General features: G+C 40.9%; 1 protein-coding gene across 1 annotated transcript in view; it reads right to left on the bottom strand.

Annotated features, from left to right (window-relative positions):
• The window catches only part of LOC124788598 (facilitated trehalose transporter Tret1-like), a 45,726-nt gene extending 33,723 nt beyond the window's left edge, over positions 1-12,003 (bottom strand). Inside the window, exon 1 of the mRNA XM_047255867.1 lies at positions 11,946-12,003. Coding sequence (XP_047111823.1) covers positions 11,946-12,003 — 58 coding nt within the window. The remainder of the gene's footprint in view (positions 1-11,945) is intronic.
• Positions 12,004-13,750: the final 1,747 nt, after the last annotated feature.

Below are 13,750 nucleotides of genomic sequence, written 5' to 3'. Positions count from 1 at the left end.
TATCGTGATCCACCGACAACGCCTGACAACATACGTCAGCGCATTGTCAATGCATGTGCGAACATTACGGAAGGCGAACTACTGGCTGTTGAGAGGAATGTCGTTACACGTATTGCCAAATGCATTGAGGTCGACGGACATCATTTTGAGCATTTATTGCATTAATGTGGTATTTACAGGTAATCACGCTGTAACAGCATGCGTTCTTAGAAGTGATAACTTCACAAAGGTACATGTATCACATTGGAACAACCGAAATAAAATGTTCCAACGTACCTATGTTCTGCATTTTAATTTAAAACACCTACCTGTTACCAAATGTTCGTCTAAAATTGTCTCCATATGTTTAAGACTATTACAGCGCCATCTATCTCTACGTACTACACGAATATGTAATAAAAATGGGAGTTCCTATTTTTAAAAAAAACGCATTTTTATATCCGTTTGACCTATGGCAGCGCCATCTAGCGGGCCAACCATAGCGCCATCTGGTTTCCCCCTTCAAGCTAGACAAGTTTCCGTCTTTGAAGTTTTTTGTTTGACGCTTATTTCGTGATATATTTGGCCCGGTCACGATCAATGGACCACCCTGTATATACCCCTTCTCTCCCTCGACTCTGTTTGTGGGACAAATGTTCCACGGGGCAACGGGGGCCATGATATGACGTTGGGTTTTTGTTGTTAGGTGGGGTCGCGTAATAGATATCAAGGTCAGCTTCCTTTTTTTAAATGGGATGCTATAGTTAGGTACTTATTTTCCGATAGCGTCTATCGAGACGAATCCAATGATGTGTAACAGTAAGGCATTTGAAGGTCAACGAAGGTCGCAAAGGTGGAATGAACGTCCATTTACAGAAGGTGTTCGAAGTGATGACCATTGGTATCAGTGCAATGCTACAATCTTCTTATCATGAATTGAGTGGTATTCCTCATCACTTCGGCACTTATCGAAGCGCATGCTCTGACAATTCTCTCTCGTACATCGTGCAAATAGGAAATATTCGCCGGATACGGCGTATCCATCAAATGTGCCACTGACATGTAAACACCATTCGACGGTTTCGCAATACAACACTAATAGGAACGGAGAGACTAGTGTCATCGAATCAAGTGAATGTGAATAACGTATTCTTCGAAGAACAAGTCGATATGTTTCTCATTTACGGAGAATGCCAACGAAATTCAGTAAGAGCTAGAGACTTATATACTCAAAGATATCCTCAATGTACTCACCCTACACGTCGTACATTTAAATATGTGTATGAGGACAACTGGATCTTTAACGCATCGGAAACATATCTGGCAAAGGAAAGATACTAACGAGGAAGTGGAAATTGGTACGCTTGAGATCCTTGTGTTAATTCACGTCAAATCGCAAGGGAATATGGCATGAGCCAGAGTAGTGTTGTTCGTGTTCTGCATCGCTACAAATATCGTCCTTACCATATCAGTCACCACCAAGAATTAACTGGTACGGATTCTACGCCTCGCACTGAATTCTGCCGATGGGCTCAACTTCAGATTCAGAGGGATGACACATTTATTAATTTGATTTTATTTACTGACTGGGCTACATTCACGAATCATAGAAATGATAATTTGCGTAACATGCATTATTGGTTAACTGAAAATCCATGTTGGCTGTGGCAAGTTGCACACCAAAAACCGTGGTCGGTGAATGTATGGTGTGGCATTCTGGAAATAGCTTTAGGAACAAGGAACAGAATGTGGTATCAACACGATGAGTGTCCAGCACATTTTTCGCTGATGGCTAGAAATGAGTTGTAGAGACAATTCCCAAATCGTTGGATTGAACACGGAGATGTATCGTGGTTGGCTCGTTCGCCAGACTTGACGCCTATGGACTTTTTCTTGTGGGGATTCTTGAAGACATTGTTTATAAAGACATTCCAACTACAGCTGAAGATATAAGATAGAGAATTGTGCTTCGGTAAGTCCCGATGTGATAAGGAATACCACCTTATCCATGATAAGAAGATTGCAGCACTGCATTGATACCAGTGGTCATCACTTCGAACACCTTCTCTAAAGGTACGTTCTTGCCACCTTTGTGACCTTCGTTAACCTTCAAAGACCTTACTGTTACACATCATTGGATTCGTCTCTATAGCCGCTATCAGAAAACAAGTAACAAACTATAGCACCTCATTAAAAAAATAAAATAATAAAAGTTGACCTTCATATCTCTGAAGCGACCCCACCTAGCTACAAAAAACCAACGTCATATTATGGCCCCCGTTTTCCCAAGCAACTTTTGTCCCACAAACTTTTCATCTTCTATCATACTTTCGGAGTTATTCTTGGTAGCAATAGTTAGTGACTCACTTTGTAAATTTATGTATTAAGAAGTGTGGAGTCTATATGTGTATAAACTTTTTTACAGTAACATGTAAAAATCTGAAGTAAAACGGGAAAGAAAATTTTTTTTTTTGGTAACAATATTATCCCTTTATCATGGTGAGATGCATCAAACCAGTCTTTCCCCCTGAAGATCACAACAACAACGATACATTTACATATTATATGTATCAAAAATATACATATCTTAAATAATTAGAAACCTAAGAACACGTCAGTATTAGAATTCAACGTTGTGTCAAAACTTTCGGAGGGACACGATTTTGAGCAAACGAACAGTTACTTTTTATCTGTATAGACAATACAGAGAAAGTAAGCAGCGTTAATAAGCCTTCGTGTTTTAGTGTCGGAGACAGTGGAGGTCACTCTGATAGTGAAGACAGAAGCGTTCAGTTTTTCCACAAGATGGTGAAAGAGACACTTCCGTCTATCCTCAACCCAAAGAATTTAGAATGGTCGACATCAGTAACTGTTTGACCACTCTGCAACAACAAAATTTCTTTTTTACAAGAGTTCTACGTCACAAACGCTGCTTTTTGATACAGTTAAACACGAATCTGTTCTCTGAAAGCCACATGTCGATGTTACTGACTACCATATTAGCGACATCATTTGAACTAAAAGTGTAGAAAGGACATACATATAACAAAATTGAAAGTTTTCAGTAGATACAAAGAAAGTCGTAGATAGTTTGAAACACGAAGTTTCCGTATGAACCTTTTCTGCACCTTTGAAGTCATATTTTGTCCCATTGCTGAAAGGAAAACTTCTCCGACATGTGTCATTTGAGCCAATTACTGTCCATTGTGTGTATTATACACATGCCCTTTTTGCAAAGCATGACCTTTACAATTTCAGAAATTTTAAAAATATTAATAAAATAAACAGCCAACTGTCAGAAAAAAACTTTTTACATTGTTATTTCAAATGACACAATCAGGACGTGAAAAAAATTAATAATCTTAGAAAAACGTATGAACAGAATAATTATAGGCAGTTTTTCTTCTCATTCATTGTCGTATTCTTCTATTTATGTTGTGTGCCATTTGAAAAATGTCTCATAAAACTCACTGTATCCTGCATGAACATGTTGTGCAAGTTTTTGCATATCCTACTCTTTTTTATCATTGTTGGGATACCAGCAGAGATGTATCCTTTCTCATGAGGTAGACTCGGAAGGATATTATGGGATTTAAGAGTAAATGTATGGCTGGCTAGTCTATCAATATGCTTAAAACCAACGGTCTTAATTTTCATGGGTGATTTATATTCAGTACGCTTAAGCTTATTCCCTTAGGAATATCTCTTCCTGTTGTGTCATCTGATAGAGACACATTATTATAGTTCCTGGCCCACCATTTCTTGACAGTTAGAGTATCATCTGAATTCTCCACAACTAACTCTTCCTAGCATTTCGACATTACGAGCGGAGAGTCTGCAATGCAATTAAACTATAAGATGCAGAAAGGACATTTTTACTTTACAGAAAAGGAACAAGTGCGCTTGATATGTCATTCCAAATCTTACATGATAATCAGCAGCCAGAAAAATCATGTTCCAGTGAGCATATCTGTGATCTTTCTGCACAGTGCACAGAGTTGCGCTCCAGTTATCGGTTAATGCAAAAAAATGAAAATTTCAAATTTTGTCAGATATTCCTATTCTGCATCTTACTTTTTTTTTTTTTTTTTGGTCATCAGTCTACTGACTGGTTTGATGCGGCCCGCCACGAATTCCTTTCCTGTGCCAACCTCTTCATCTCAGAGTAGCACTTGCAACCTATGTCCTCAATTATTTGCTTGACGTATTCCAATCTCTGTCTTCCTCTACAGTTTTTGCCCTCTACAGCTCCCTCTAGTACCATGGAAGTCATTCCCTCATGTCTTAGCAGATGTCCTATCGTCCTGTCCCTTCTCCTTATCAGTGTTTTCTACATATTCCTTTCCTCTCCGATTCTGCGTAGAACCTCCTCATTCCTTACCTTATCAGTCCGCCTAATTTTCAACATTCGTCTATAGCACCACATCTCAAATGCTTCGATTCTCTTCTGTTCTGGTTTTCCCACAGTCCATGTTTCATTACCATACAATGCTGTACTCCAGACGTACATCCTCAGAAATTTCTTCCTCAAATTAAGGCCGGTATTTGATATTAGTAGACTTCTCTTGGCCAGAAATGCCTTTTTTGCCATAGCGAGTCTGCTTTTGATGTCCTCCTTGCTCCGTCCGTTATTGGTTATTTTACTGCCTAGGTAGCAGAATTCCTTAACTTCATTGACTTCGTGACCATCAATCCTGATGCTAAGTTTCTCGCTGTTCTCACTTCTACTACTTCTCATTACCTTCTTCTTTCTCCGATTTACTCTCAAACCATACTGTCTACTCATTAGACTGTTCATTCCGTTCAGCAGATCATTTAATTCTTCTTCACTTTCACTCAGGATAGCAATGTCATCAGCGAATCGTATCATTGATATCCTTTCACCTTGTATTTTAATTCCACTCCTGAACCTTTCTTTTATTTCCATCATTGCTTCCTCGATGTACAGATTGAAGAGTAGGGGCGAAAGGCTACAGACTTGTCTTACACCCTTCTTAATACGAGCACTTCGTTCTTGATCGTCCTCTCTTATTATTCCCTCTTGGTTGTTGTACATATTGTATATGACCCGTCTCTCCCTATAGCTTACCCCTACTTTTTTCAGAATCTCGAACAGCTTGCACCATTTTATATTGTCGAACGCTTTTTCCAGGTCGACAAATCCTATGAAAGTGTCTTGATTTTTCTTTAGCCTTGCTTCCATTGTTAGCCGTAACGTCAGAATTGCCTCTCTCGTCCCTTTACTTTTCCTAGAGCCAAACTGATCGTCACCTAGCGCATTCTCAATTTTCTTTTCCATTCTTCTGTATATTATTCTTGTAAGCAGCTTCGATGCATGAGCTGTTAAGCTGATTGTGCGATAATTCTCGCACTTGTCAGCTCATGCTGTCTTCGGAATTGTATGCATGATCCTTTCCGAAAGTCAGATGGTATGTCGCCAGACTCACATATTCTACTCACCAACGTGAATAGTCGTTTTGTTGCCACTTCCCGCAATGATTTTAGAAATTCTGATGGAATGTTATCTATCCCTTCTGCCTTATTTGACCGTAAGTCCTCCAAAGCTCTTTTAAATTCCGATTCTAATACTGGATCCCCTATCTCTTCTAAATCGACTCCTATTTCTTCTTCTATCACATCAGACAGATCTTCACCCTCATAGAGGCTTTCAATGTATTCTTTCCACCTATCTGCTCTCTCCTCTGCATTTAACAGTGGAATTCCCGTTGCACTCTTAATGTTACCACCGTTGCTTTTAATGTCACCAAAGGTTGTTTTGACTTTCCTGTATGCTGAGTCTGTCCTTCCGATAATCATATCTTTTTCGATGTCTTCACATTTTTCCTGCATCCATTTCGTCTTAGCTTCCCTGTACTCCCTAATTATTTCATTCCTCAGCGACTTGTATTTCTGTATTCCTGATTTTCCCGGAACATGTTTGTACTTCCTCCTTGCATCAATCAACTGAAGTATTTCTTCTGTTACCCATGGTTTCTTCGCAGCTACCTTCTTTGTACCTATGTTTTCCTTCCCAACTTCTGTGATGGCCCTGTTTAGAGATGTCCATTCCTCTTCAACTGTACTGCCTACTGCGCTATTCCTTATTGCTGTATCTATAGCGTTAGAGAACTTCAAACGTATCTCGTCATTCCTTAGTACTTCCATATCCCACTTCTTTGCGTATTGATTCTTCCTGACTAATGTCTTGAACTTCAGCCTACTCTTCATCACTACCATATTGTGATCTGAGTCTATAACTGCTCCTAGGTATGCCTTACAATCCAGTATCTGATTTCAGAATCTCTGTCTGACCATGATGTAATCTAATTGAGATCTTCCCGTATCTCCCGGCCTTTTCCAAGTATACCTCCTCCTCTTGTGATTCTTGAACATGGTATTTGCTATTACTAGCTGAAACTTGTTACAGAACTCAATTAGTCATTCTCCTCTTTCATTCCTTGTCCCAAGCCCATATTCTCCTGTAACCTTTTCTTCTACTCCTTCCCCTACAACTGCATTCCAGTCGCCCATGACTATTAGATTTTCGTCCCCCTTTACATACTGCATTACCCTTTCAATATCCTCATACACTTTCTCTATCTGTTCATCTTCAGCTTGCGACGTCGGCATGTATACCTGAACTATAGTTGTCGGTGTTGGTCTGCTGTCAATTCTGATTAGAACAACCCGGCGACTGAACTGTTCACAGTAACACACCCTCTGCCCTACCTTCCTATTCATAACGAATCCTACACCTGTTATACCATTTTCTGCTGCTGTTGATATTACCCGATACTCATCTGACCAGAAATCCTTGTCTTCCTTCCACTTCACTTCACTGACCCCTACTATATCTAGATTGAGCCTTTGCATTTCCCTTTTCAGATTTTCTAGTTTCCCTACCACGTTCAAGCTTCTGACATTCCACGCCCCGACTCGTAGAACGTTATCCTTTCGTTGATTATTCAATCTTTTACTCATGGGAACCTCCCCCTTGGCAGTCCCCTCCCGGAGATCCGAATGGGGGACTATTCCGGAATCTTTTGCCAATGGAGAGATCATCATGACACTTCTTCAAATACGGGCCACATGTCGTGTGGATAGACGTTGTTTGTCTTTAATGCAGTGGTTTCCATCGCCTTCTGCATCCTCATGTCGTTGATCATTGCTGATTCTTCCGCCTTTAGGGGCAATTTCCCACCCCTAGGACAAGAGAGTGCCCTGAACCTCTATCCGCTCCTCCGCCCTCTTTGACAAGGCCGTTGGCAGAATGAGGCTGACTTCTTATGCCGGAAGTCTTCGGCCGCCAATGCTGATTATTTATCAAAATTTAGGCAGTGGTGGGTATCGAACCCGGGACCGAAGACGTTTTGATTATGAATCAAAGATTCTACCCCTAGCCCACGGGTACATCACGGGTATTGCCTCTTGTAGGTCATTTATATTATGTTCCACGTCTTTCAAATTAATACTTGTGTCACCTGCAAAAATAACAATTATAATGCCACCTGTCATGTTTAGTGGCAGATCGTTGATGTTGTTGTTTCCTGTTACGGTCTTCAGTCGAAAGAATGGCTTCATGCAGCTTTCCATGTTATTCTATCCTGTGCAACCCTTTCGTATCTGAATAACTACTACAACCTACATCCCTCTGAATCTACTTACTGTATTCCCTCTACGATTTTCACCCCATATGCTTCCCTCCAATACTAAACTGGTGACCCCTTGATTCTTCAGAATGTGTCGTACCGACCGATCCGTTCTATTGATCAGGCCGTGCCACAAATTTCACTTCTACCCAGTTCATTTCAGTACCTCTTCATTAGTTACGTGATCTACCCATCTAATTTTCAGCATTCTTCTGCAGCACCACATTTCAAAAGTTTCTATTCTCTTCTTGTTTAAACTGCTTATTGTCAATGTTTCACTTCCATATATGGCTATGCTCCATAGGAATACTTTCCGAAAGGACTTCCTGACACTTAAATATAAACTCGATGTTAAAAAATTTCTATTCTTCAGAAACGTTTTTCTTTCCATTGCCAGTTTACACTTTCCTCCCTACTTCGACAATCATCAGTTATTTTGCTCCCCAAATAGTAAAACTCCTTTACTACTTCAAGAGTCTCTTTTCCTAACCTGATTCCCTCACCATCACCTGATTTAATCCGACTACATTCCATTACCCTCGTTTTGCTTTTGTCGATGTTGATCTTATAGTCTCCTTTTAAGATACTGTTCATTCCGTTCAACTGCTCTTCCAAGTCCTTTACTGTTTCTGACAGAATTACAATGTCATAGGTAAAGCACAAAGATTTTATTTCTACTCTCTGGACTTTAATTCCTCATTCAAATTTTTCTATTGTTTCCTTTACTGCTTACACCATATACAGATTGAATAAAACTGCGGTTAGGCTACAGCCCTGCCTCACTCCCTTCTCAACTACTTCTTCCATTTCGTGCTCCTCGACTCTTATAACTGCCACATGGTTTCTCTATAAATTGTAAATAGCCTTTCGCTCCCTGTGTTTTACCCCTGCCACCTTTAGAATTTGAAAGAGAGTATTCCAGTCAACATTATGAAACGTTTTCCCTAAGTCTACAAATTCTATAAATGTAGGTTTGCCTTTCCTTTCCTAACCTCTATGAGAAGTCGTAGGGACAGTATTGCCTCGCGTGTTCCTCCGCTTCTCTGGAATCCAAAACGATCTTCCTCGAGGTCGGCTTCTACAATTTTTCCATTCTGCTGCAAAGGATTCATTTAGTATTTTGCATCCGTGACTTATTAAACTGATAGTTCGGTAATTTTCACAGCTGTCAGTACCTACTTTCTTTGGAATTGGGATTATTGATATATGTAAAAAAAAGCAAGTCCCAGAACCGAACCCTGTTGCACTGCGCACTTTATATGTGCCCAGTCAGATTTAAAACTCTTCCCTGTTTGTAGATACTGGAAAACAGCATTCCGCTCCTGCTTTCCAGGTATGAAGTGTACCACTGTCGAGCTTCTTCCCTAATCCTGTAATGCCCCAAATAATGCAAAACTATTCTACTGTTCCACACAATCGAATCCTTTTGTTACGTTAGAGGCTCTACCCGCTGTCCTCAACCTATCGTTTAGACCTGCTAGTGCATCACATATAAAAGAATTACATCTACGTCTACATCTACATGGTTACTTTGCAATTCACACTTAAGTGCTTGGCAGAGGGTTCATTGAACCATTTTCATACTACTTCTCTAACATTCCACTCTCGAATGGCGTGTGGGAAAAAGGAACATTTATATTTTTCCATTCGAGCTCTGATTTCTCTTATTTTATTATGATGATCATTTCTCCCTACGTAGGTGGGTGTCAACAAAATATTTTCGCATTCGGAAGAGGAAGTTGGAGATTGAAATTTCGTAAACAGATCTCGCCACAAAGAAAACCGCCAACCTTTCAGTGACTGCCGTCCCAACTCGCGTATTATATCAGCGACATTCTCACCCCTATCGCACGATAACACGAAACGAGCTGCCCTTCTTTGCACTTTTTCGATGTCCTCAGTCAATCCTACCTGATAAGGATCCCATACCGCGCAACTCTATTCCAGCAGAGGACGGACAAGTGTAATGTAGGCTGTCTCTTTCACCACAGCCTCATTAATGACAGAGACCACTACAGAATGCTTATCAGATCGTTCGATTATATCCAGTTACTAACAGCAGTAAAAATGAGTCCAGATACTGGAGTGACATCAAATCTTAAATGGAAAAACACCCATAGCGCCGGGATGACAAAGCACTGGGCTGAGGGGAAATATTGCTAGACCTAACGACTAATTGGTCCAGTGAAGGCCTAGAAAGAAAGTAAAACGTCGTGGAAGTCAAGTATAATCAAGGTTGCTGTGGAAATAGTAATTGACCTGATTACAAAAACGTCATCTCTCATGGTCTATATTGTATATATCTTTTTTTGCCAAAAGTAGTTCAAAAATACACTGTCCAGTGACCACTTGTCAAAAGTCTGCTTAACCACCTTTTGCAGCGCGATCGCTATGAGGTGTGCAGGAAGAGAGTTAGTGAGGTTCAGAAAGGTATCGACATTAATGTGGAGGCGTACCAACTCCTGTACAGTGGTCATCTGCATTAAGTATCTTGGCTGAAGATTTGTGGCATGGACGGCCCAATCGAGGTGATCCCAGAGATTATCGATTGGATTTAAATCTGGGGACTTCAGTGGCCAGGGGCGTACGGTAAGTGTCGGCTGCTGTGGTCGAGCGGTTCTAGGCGCTTCAGTCTGGAACCGCGTGACCGCTACGGTCGCAGGTTCGAATCCTGCCTCGGGCATGGATGTGTGTGATGTCCTTAGGTTAGCTAGGTTTAAGTAGTTCTAAGTCTAGGGGACAGATGACCTCAGATATTAAGTCCCATAGTGCTCAGAGTCATTTTTGAGTACGGTAAACTCAGCCTGGTGCTCTTCGAACCACGCACGTACCCTGCGAGCTGTGAGACGCGTCCCATTGTCCTGCTGACATGCTATCGAGCCTGGGAATAACAAACTGCATGTAGGAGTGGACATGGTCCCCGAGGATAGATTCGATTTGTGTTGATCCATTGTGCCTTCTAGAATGACGAGATCACTCAGGGAATGCCAAGATAACTTTCTCCACACAAGCTCCTTCCGTGTTTGCTTTCAGACGTTTCACGCTGTACAGCAGAACGTTCGTCTGTCTGATGGAGCACAAAATGTTATTCATCTGAAAAGGCCGCTTATCACGGCTCAATGGGCGTCCAGTTCGTATATTAGCATGTGGATTCCAGCAGGATGCAGGAACCAAGCGCTGAACCCTTGTTGTGAAAATACTGTTATTGGCCCCATAGTTCATCTGGTGGTCAATTACTCAACAGCTGCATGAGTATTCGCCTGCACATGTCTTGCAGCAGTCGTTCAGCAATGTTATCTACGGACGGTGGTACACCACAGCTGCTTCGGTGCAAGTTCTGAATAGTGCCGTTTTGCCATGCACTGCACACTTTAACCTCGGCGGAACGTGAATTGTTTACAAACTTAGCCGTTTAGCAAATACTTACACCCTTGGAGCGAAGGCCAATGATCGTGCCCTTTTGGACGTCAGATAAATCTCTGCGTTTCCGCGTTACGACAATGATTGTACAATTTTCCGCATTCCCCAAACACGAATCATATTTTCTCCACTGCCGGTACTGTCACCAGCCGTCTGTGAATGGTTAATTGCACGTTGACGTCGAGCATAGGCGGCGGTCACATAAAAATGACTGCACCGTGTATAATAAATGTTTGAACTGCTAGAAAGAAATTAAGTAAGAGATTGGTAAACAGATTACGCCGTAGAAGAACAAAAGGATAGCAAAACCATACCGACAAACGTTAAGGGATTGCACAGGTTGTCTTAATGAACAACTTGAGGAAACGTCAACCAACGACATTACAGACAATCGATATGATAGAAGCCATTGCCTGCCCCAGGTCACTTCTTCAACAGCTAACGTGAATGAGTACACTGGTGGAGGAAGTTGTCTCAGTGGACTTGACAGTATGCAAGTCGTCAGATGGCGCCAGGCTTGTTCACCCTTATCGCAACTCCGCTGGTGATCCCTCGACCAACAAACTCGCGTCTGCTGTCGAAGGCGTACTGCGGTAGAAGTCGTTGGCCCCTGTGTAATCAGCTCCCTGTGCCATCATTAGATTACATTTCTGGGCGTGAACTGCTGTTCTCAGTTTGTTCCTCAAGATGCCCTCTACAACCACTCAAATTTTGTTGGTGCCGTTTTATACTATATAACATAATCGTCATTTTCCTGGCTGACTCATGTTTTTACATGTCTTCAGAACTGGCTTCATCATTTCTTACCGAATTTCAATTATTCTTATTTAAAAACATCGCCAGAGCCAAAGACATATTTCTTGCTTCTACAGAACAAATAGTAAACTAGACACATACCTGAGAGCGCCGCGAACAGCTGAGGCAACCTTCTGCGTAAAGTAGACGGCTTTCCCATTTCGCCCATGGCTACTGTCGCTTAAACTCTGAAACATGCATTTATCCAAGTATTAACATCACAATAACTGTAAGACCAAGAGCAGTGGAAAGACTGCTGCTATAGTTGTTTGAGTGCGAAGTGTTAGTTTTGTTATGTGTCATCAATGTAGTTGTGACACCTGTTGAGGAGCTTTCACTACGCTTCCTAGACGCCGTCACTGCAGTCGCCTACAGCACCAACATCGATTACATTGCAGTGACAATCAGCTACATCTTGTCGTGTGGATAGATAGAGAGGACACTGCAAAATCGACATCTGCACTTCTCCCGAAATTCCCAATAGGTCACTGAAACTCTCTCTAAGACGTGTCATACCCTTTGAAAAGCTTGTTTTCAACCTGTCGGATATCTTATTTAGTGTTCTCCACTCCAAAGCGGTGACAGTGGGAAGGGGATCCGGCTCTACCACTAACATTGCCGGATCCGTTATTTAACATTACGAAATAGTTTCGCATTCTGCGACTATGCATTGACGTCAGCTGTTTACGACACATGAAAATTTTTGCTGTACCGTGACTCGAACCCGGATTTCTTGCTTATCGCTAGCGGACGCCTTAACACTGTTCTCGTCATTTGGTCTGGAAGGACGTCACATGACAACCCTTCAAGTTCATCGCTCAATGCTTCCATATGCCATGTAGTCCCAACCCTTATGGTCGCACTGTTCGTGATGCCTGCACAGGGAGACAAATATTATATTGTTATTTTAGCCCACTGAGACTTGTATACATCATTGACAGTTACAATTTCTATGTTTACATACGGTCTGCTTCTTCATAATACGATGTCCTCCAGACATGCATATGTGTCTGAAGAACATTATGTTGTGAAGATACAGACATTGTGTAAACACAGACATTGTAACCATCAATGATGGGCAAGTAGTTACCATGCCGACACCGTGAAGACACGGGATAAAGACCAGGAAAAAAAGAAGGTGAATGATTTATATGTTACAACAGTTCATCACGAAAAAACTCCAATTAAAATATCGTTCCAGGTACCAACGAGTCAGTACTTTTTCCAGTTGTACTCGTTTTTGTAATGAGTTTGTATTTTTTACTTTAATTGCAAGACAGCAATATTTACTCGTATTTACCCCTCTCTTACTAATGTACCCAAGGTGCATCCCAACAGCTATATCACTGTAGCATTACACAGAGAGTAAAAGTTGGGAATAATGGAAGATTTTAGGTGGAAATTCGTTTTATTTGTTTAAAATGTAAATTTTTGCAATTGTAAAACTATAAAACGTGCAAACATATTGTCAGCGATCAGGTTATTTGTCTGTAAAAGACCATTTCATAAGACAATTATCTCTGCATTATTGTCAAACGCCCAACTTAGCTTCATGAACACACAGTTATGTAATTCCCAGACTCCTGTATTTATCAACTTTATATGGATAACGTACTCGCAAGCAGCTATTAATACAGCTTATCTTCGTTAGAACATTCTCACACAGAGATTTCGAAAATTTATTTTTAAGTTTTTAATTAGTAGACACGTATATTCGTCGACAAACATGATACAACATAAAGTTCGATCCCAGTCCTAATTGAGTTTTCTGTTTTGTATATTTTGCTACGTTAGATGTAATCTAATCTGATTTAGTCACATAATGTGACAAAGCAATTTAAAAAATATAATACACAAAGTGAATGCTATATACATTATTTTTCATAACGCCTGCCTGAAAAGCTTGT

Source organism: Schistocerca piceifrons, chromosome 3 (assembly GCF_021461385.2).
Source record: "Schistocerca piceifrons isolate TAMUIC-IGC-003096 chromosome 3, iqSchPice1.1, whole genome shotgun sequence".
In the NCBI taxonomy this organism is placed as follows: Eukaryota; Metazoa; Arthropoda; class Insecta; order Orthoptera; family Acrididae; genus Schistocerca; species Schistocerca piceifrons.
Note: the sequence above shows the minus strand (reverse complement) of the source record. Positions and strands in the feature narration are given on the sequence as shown.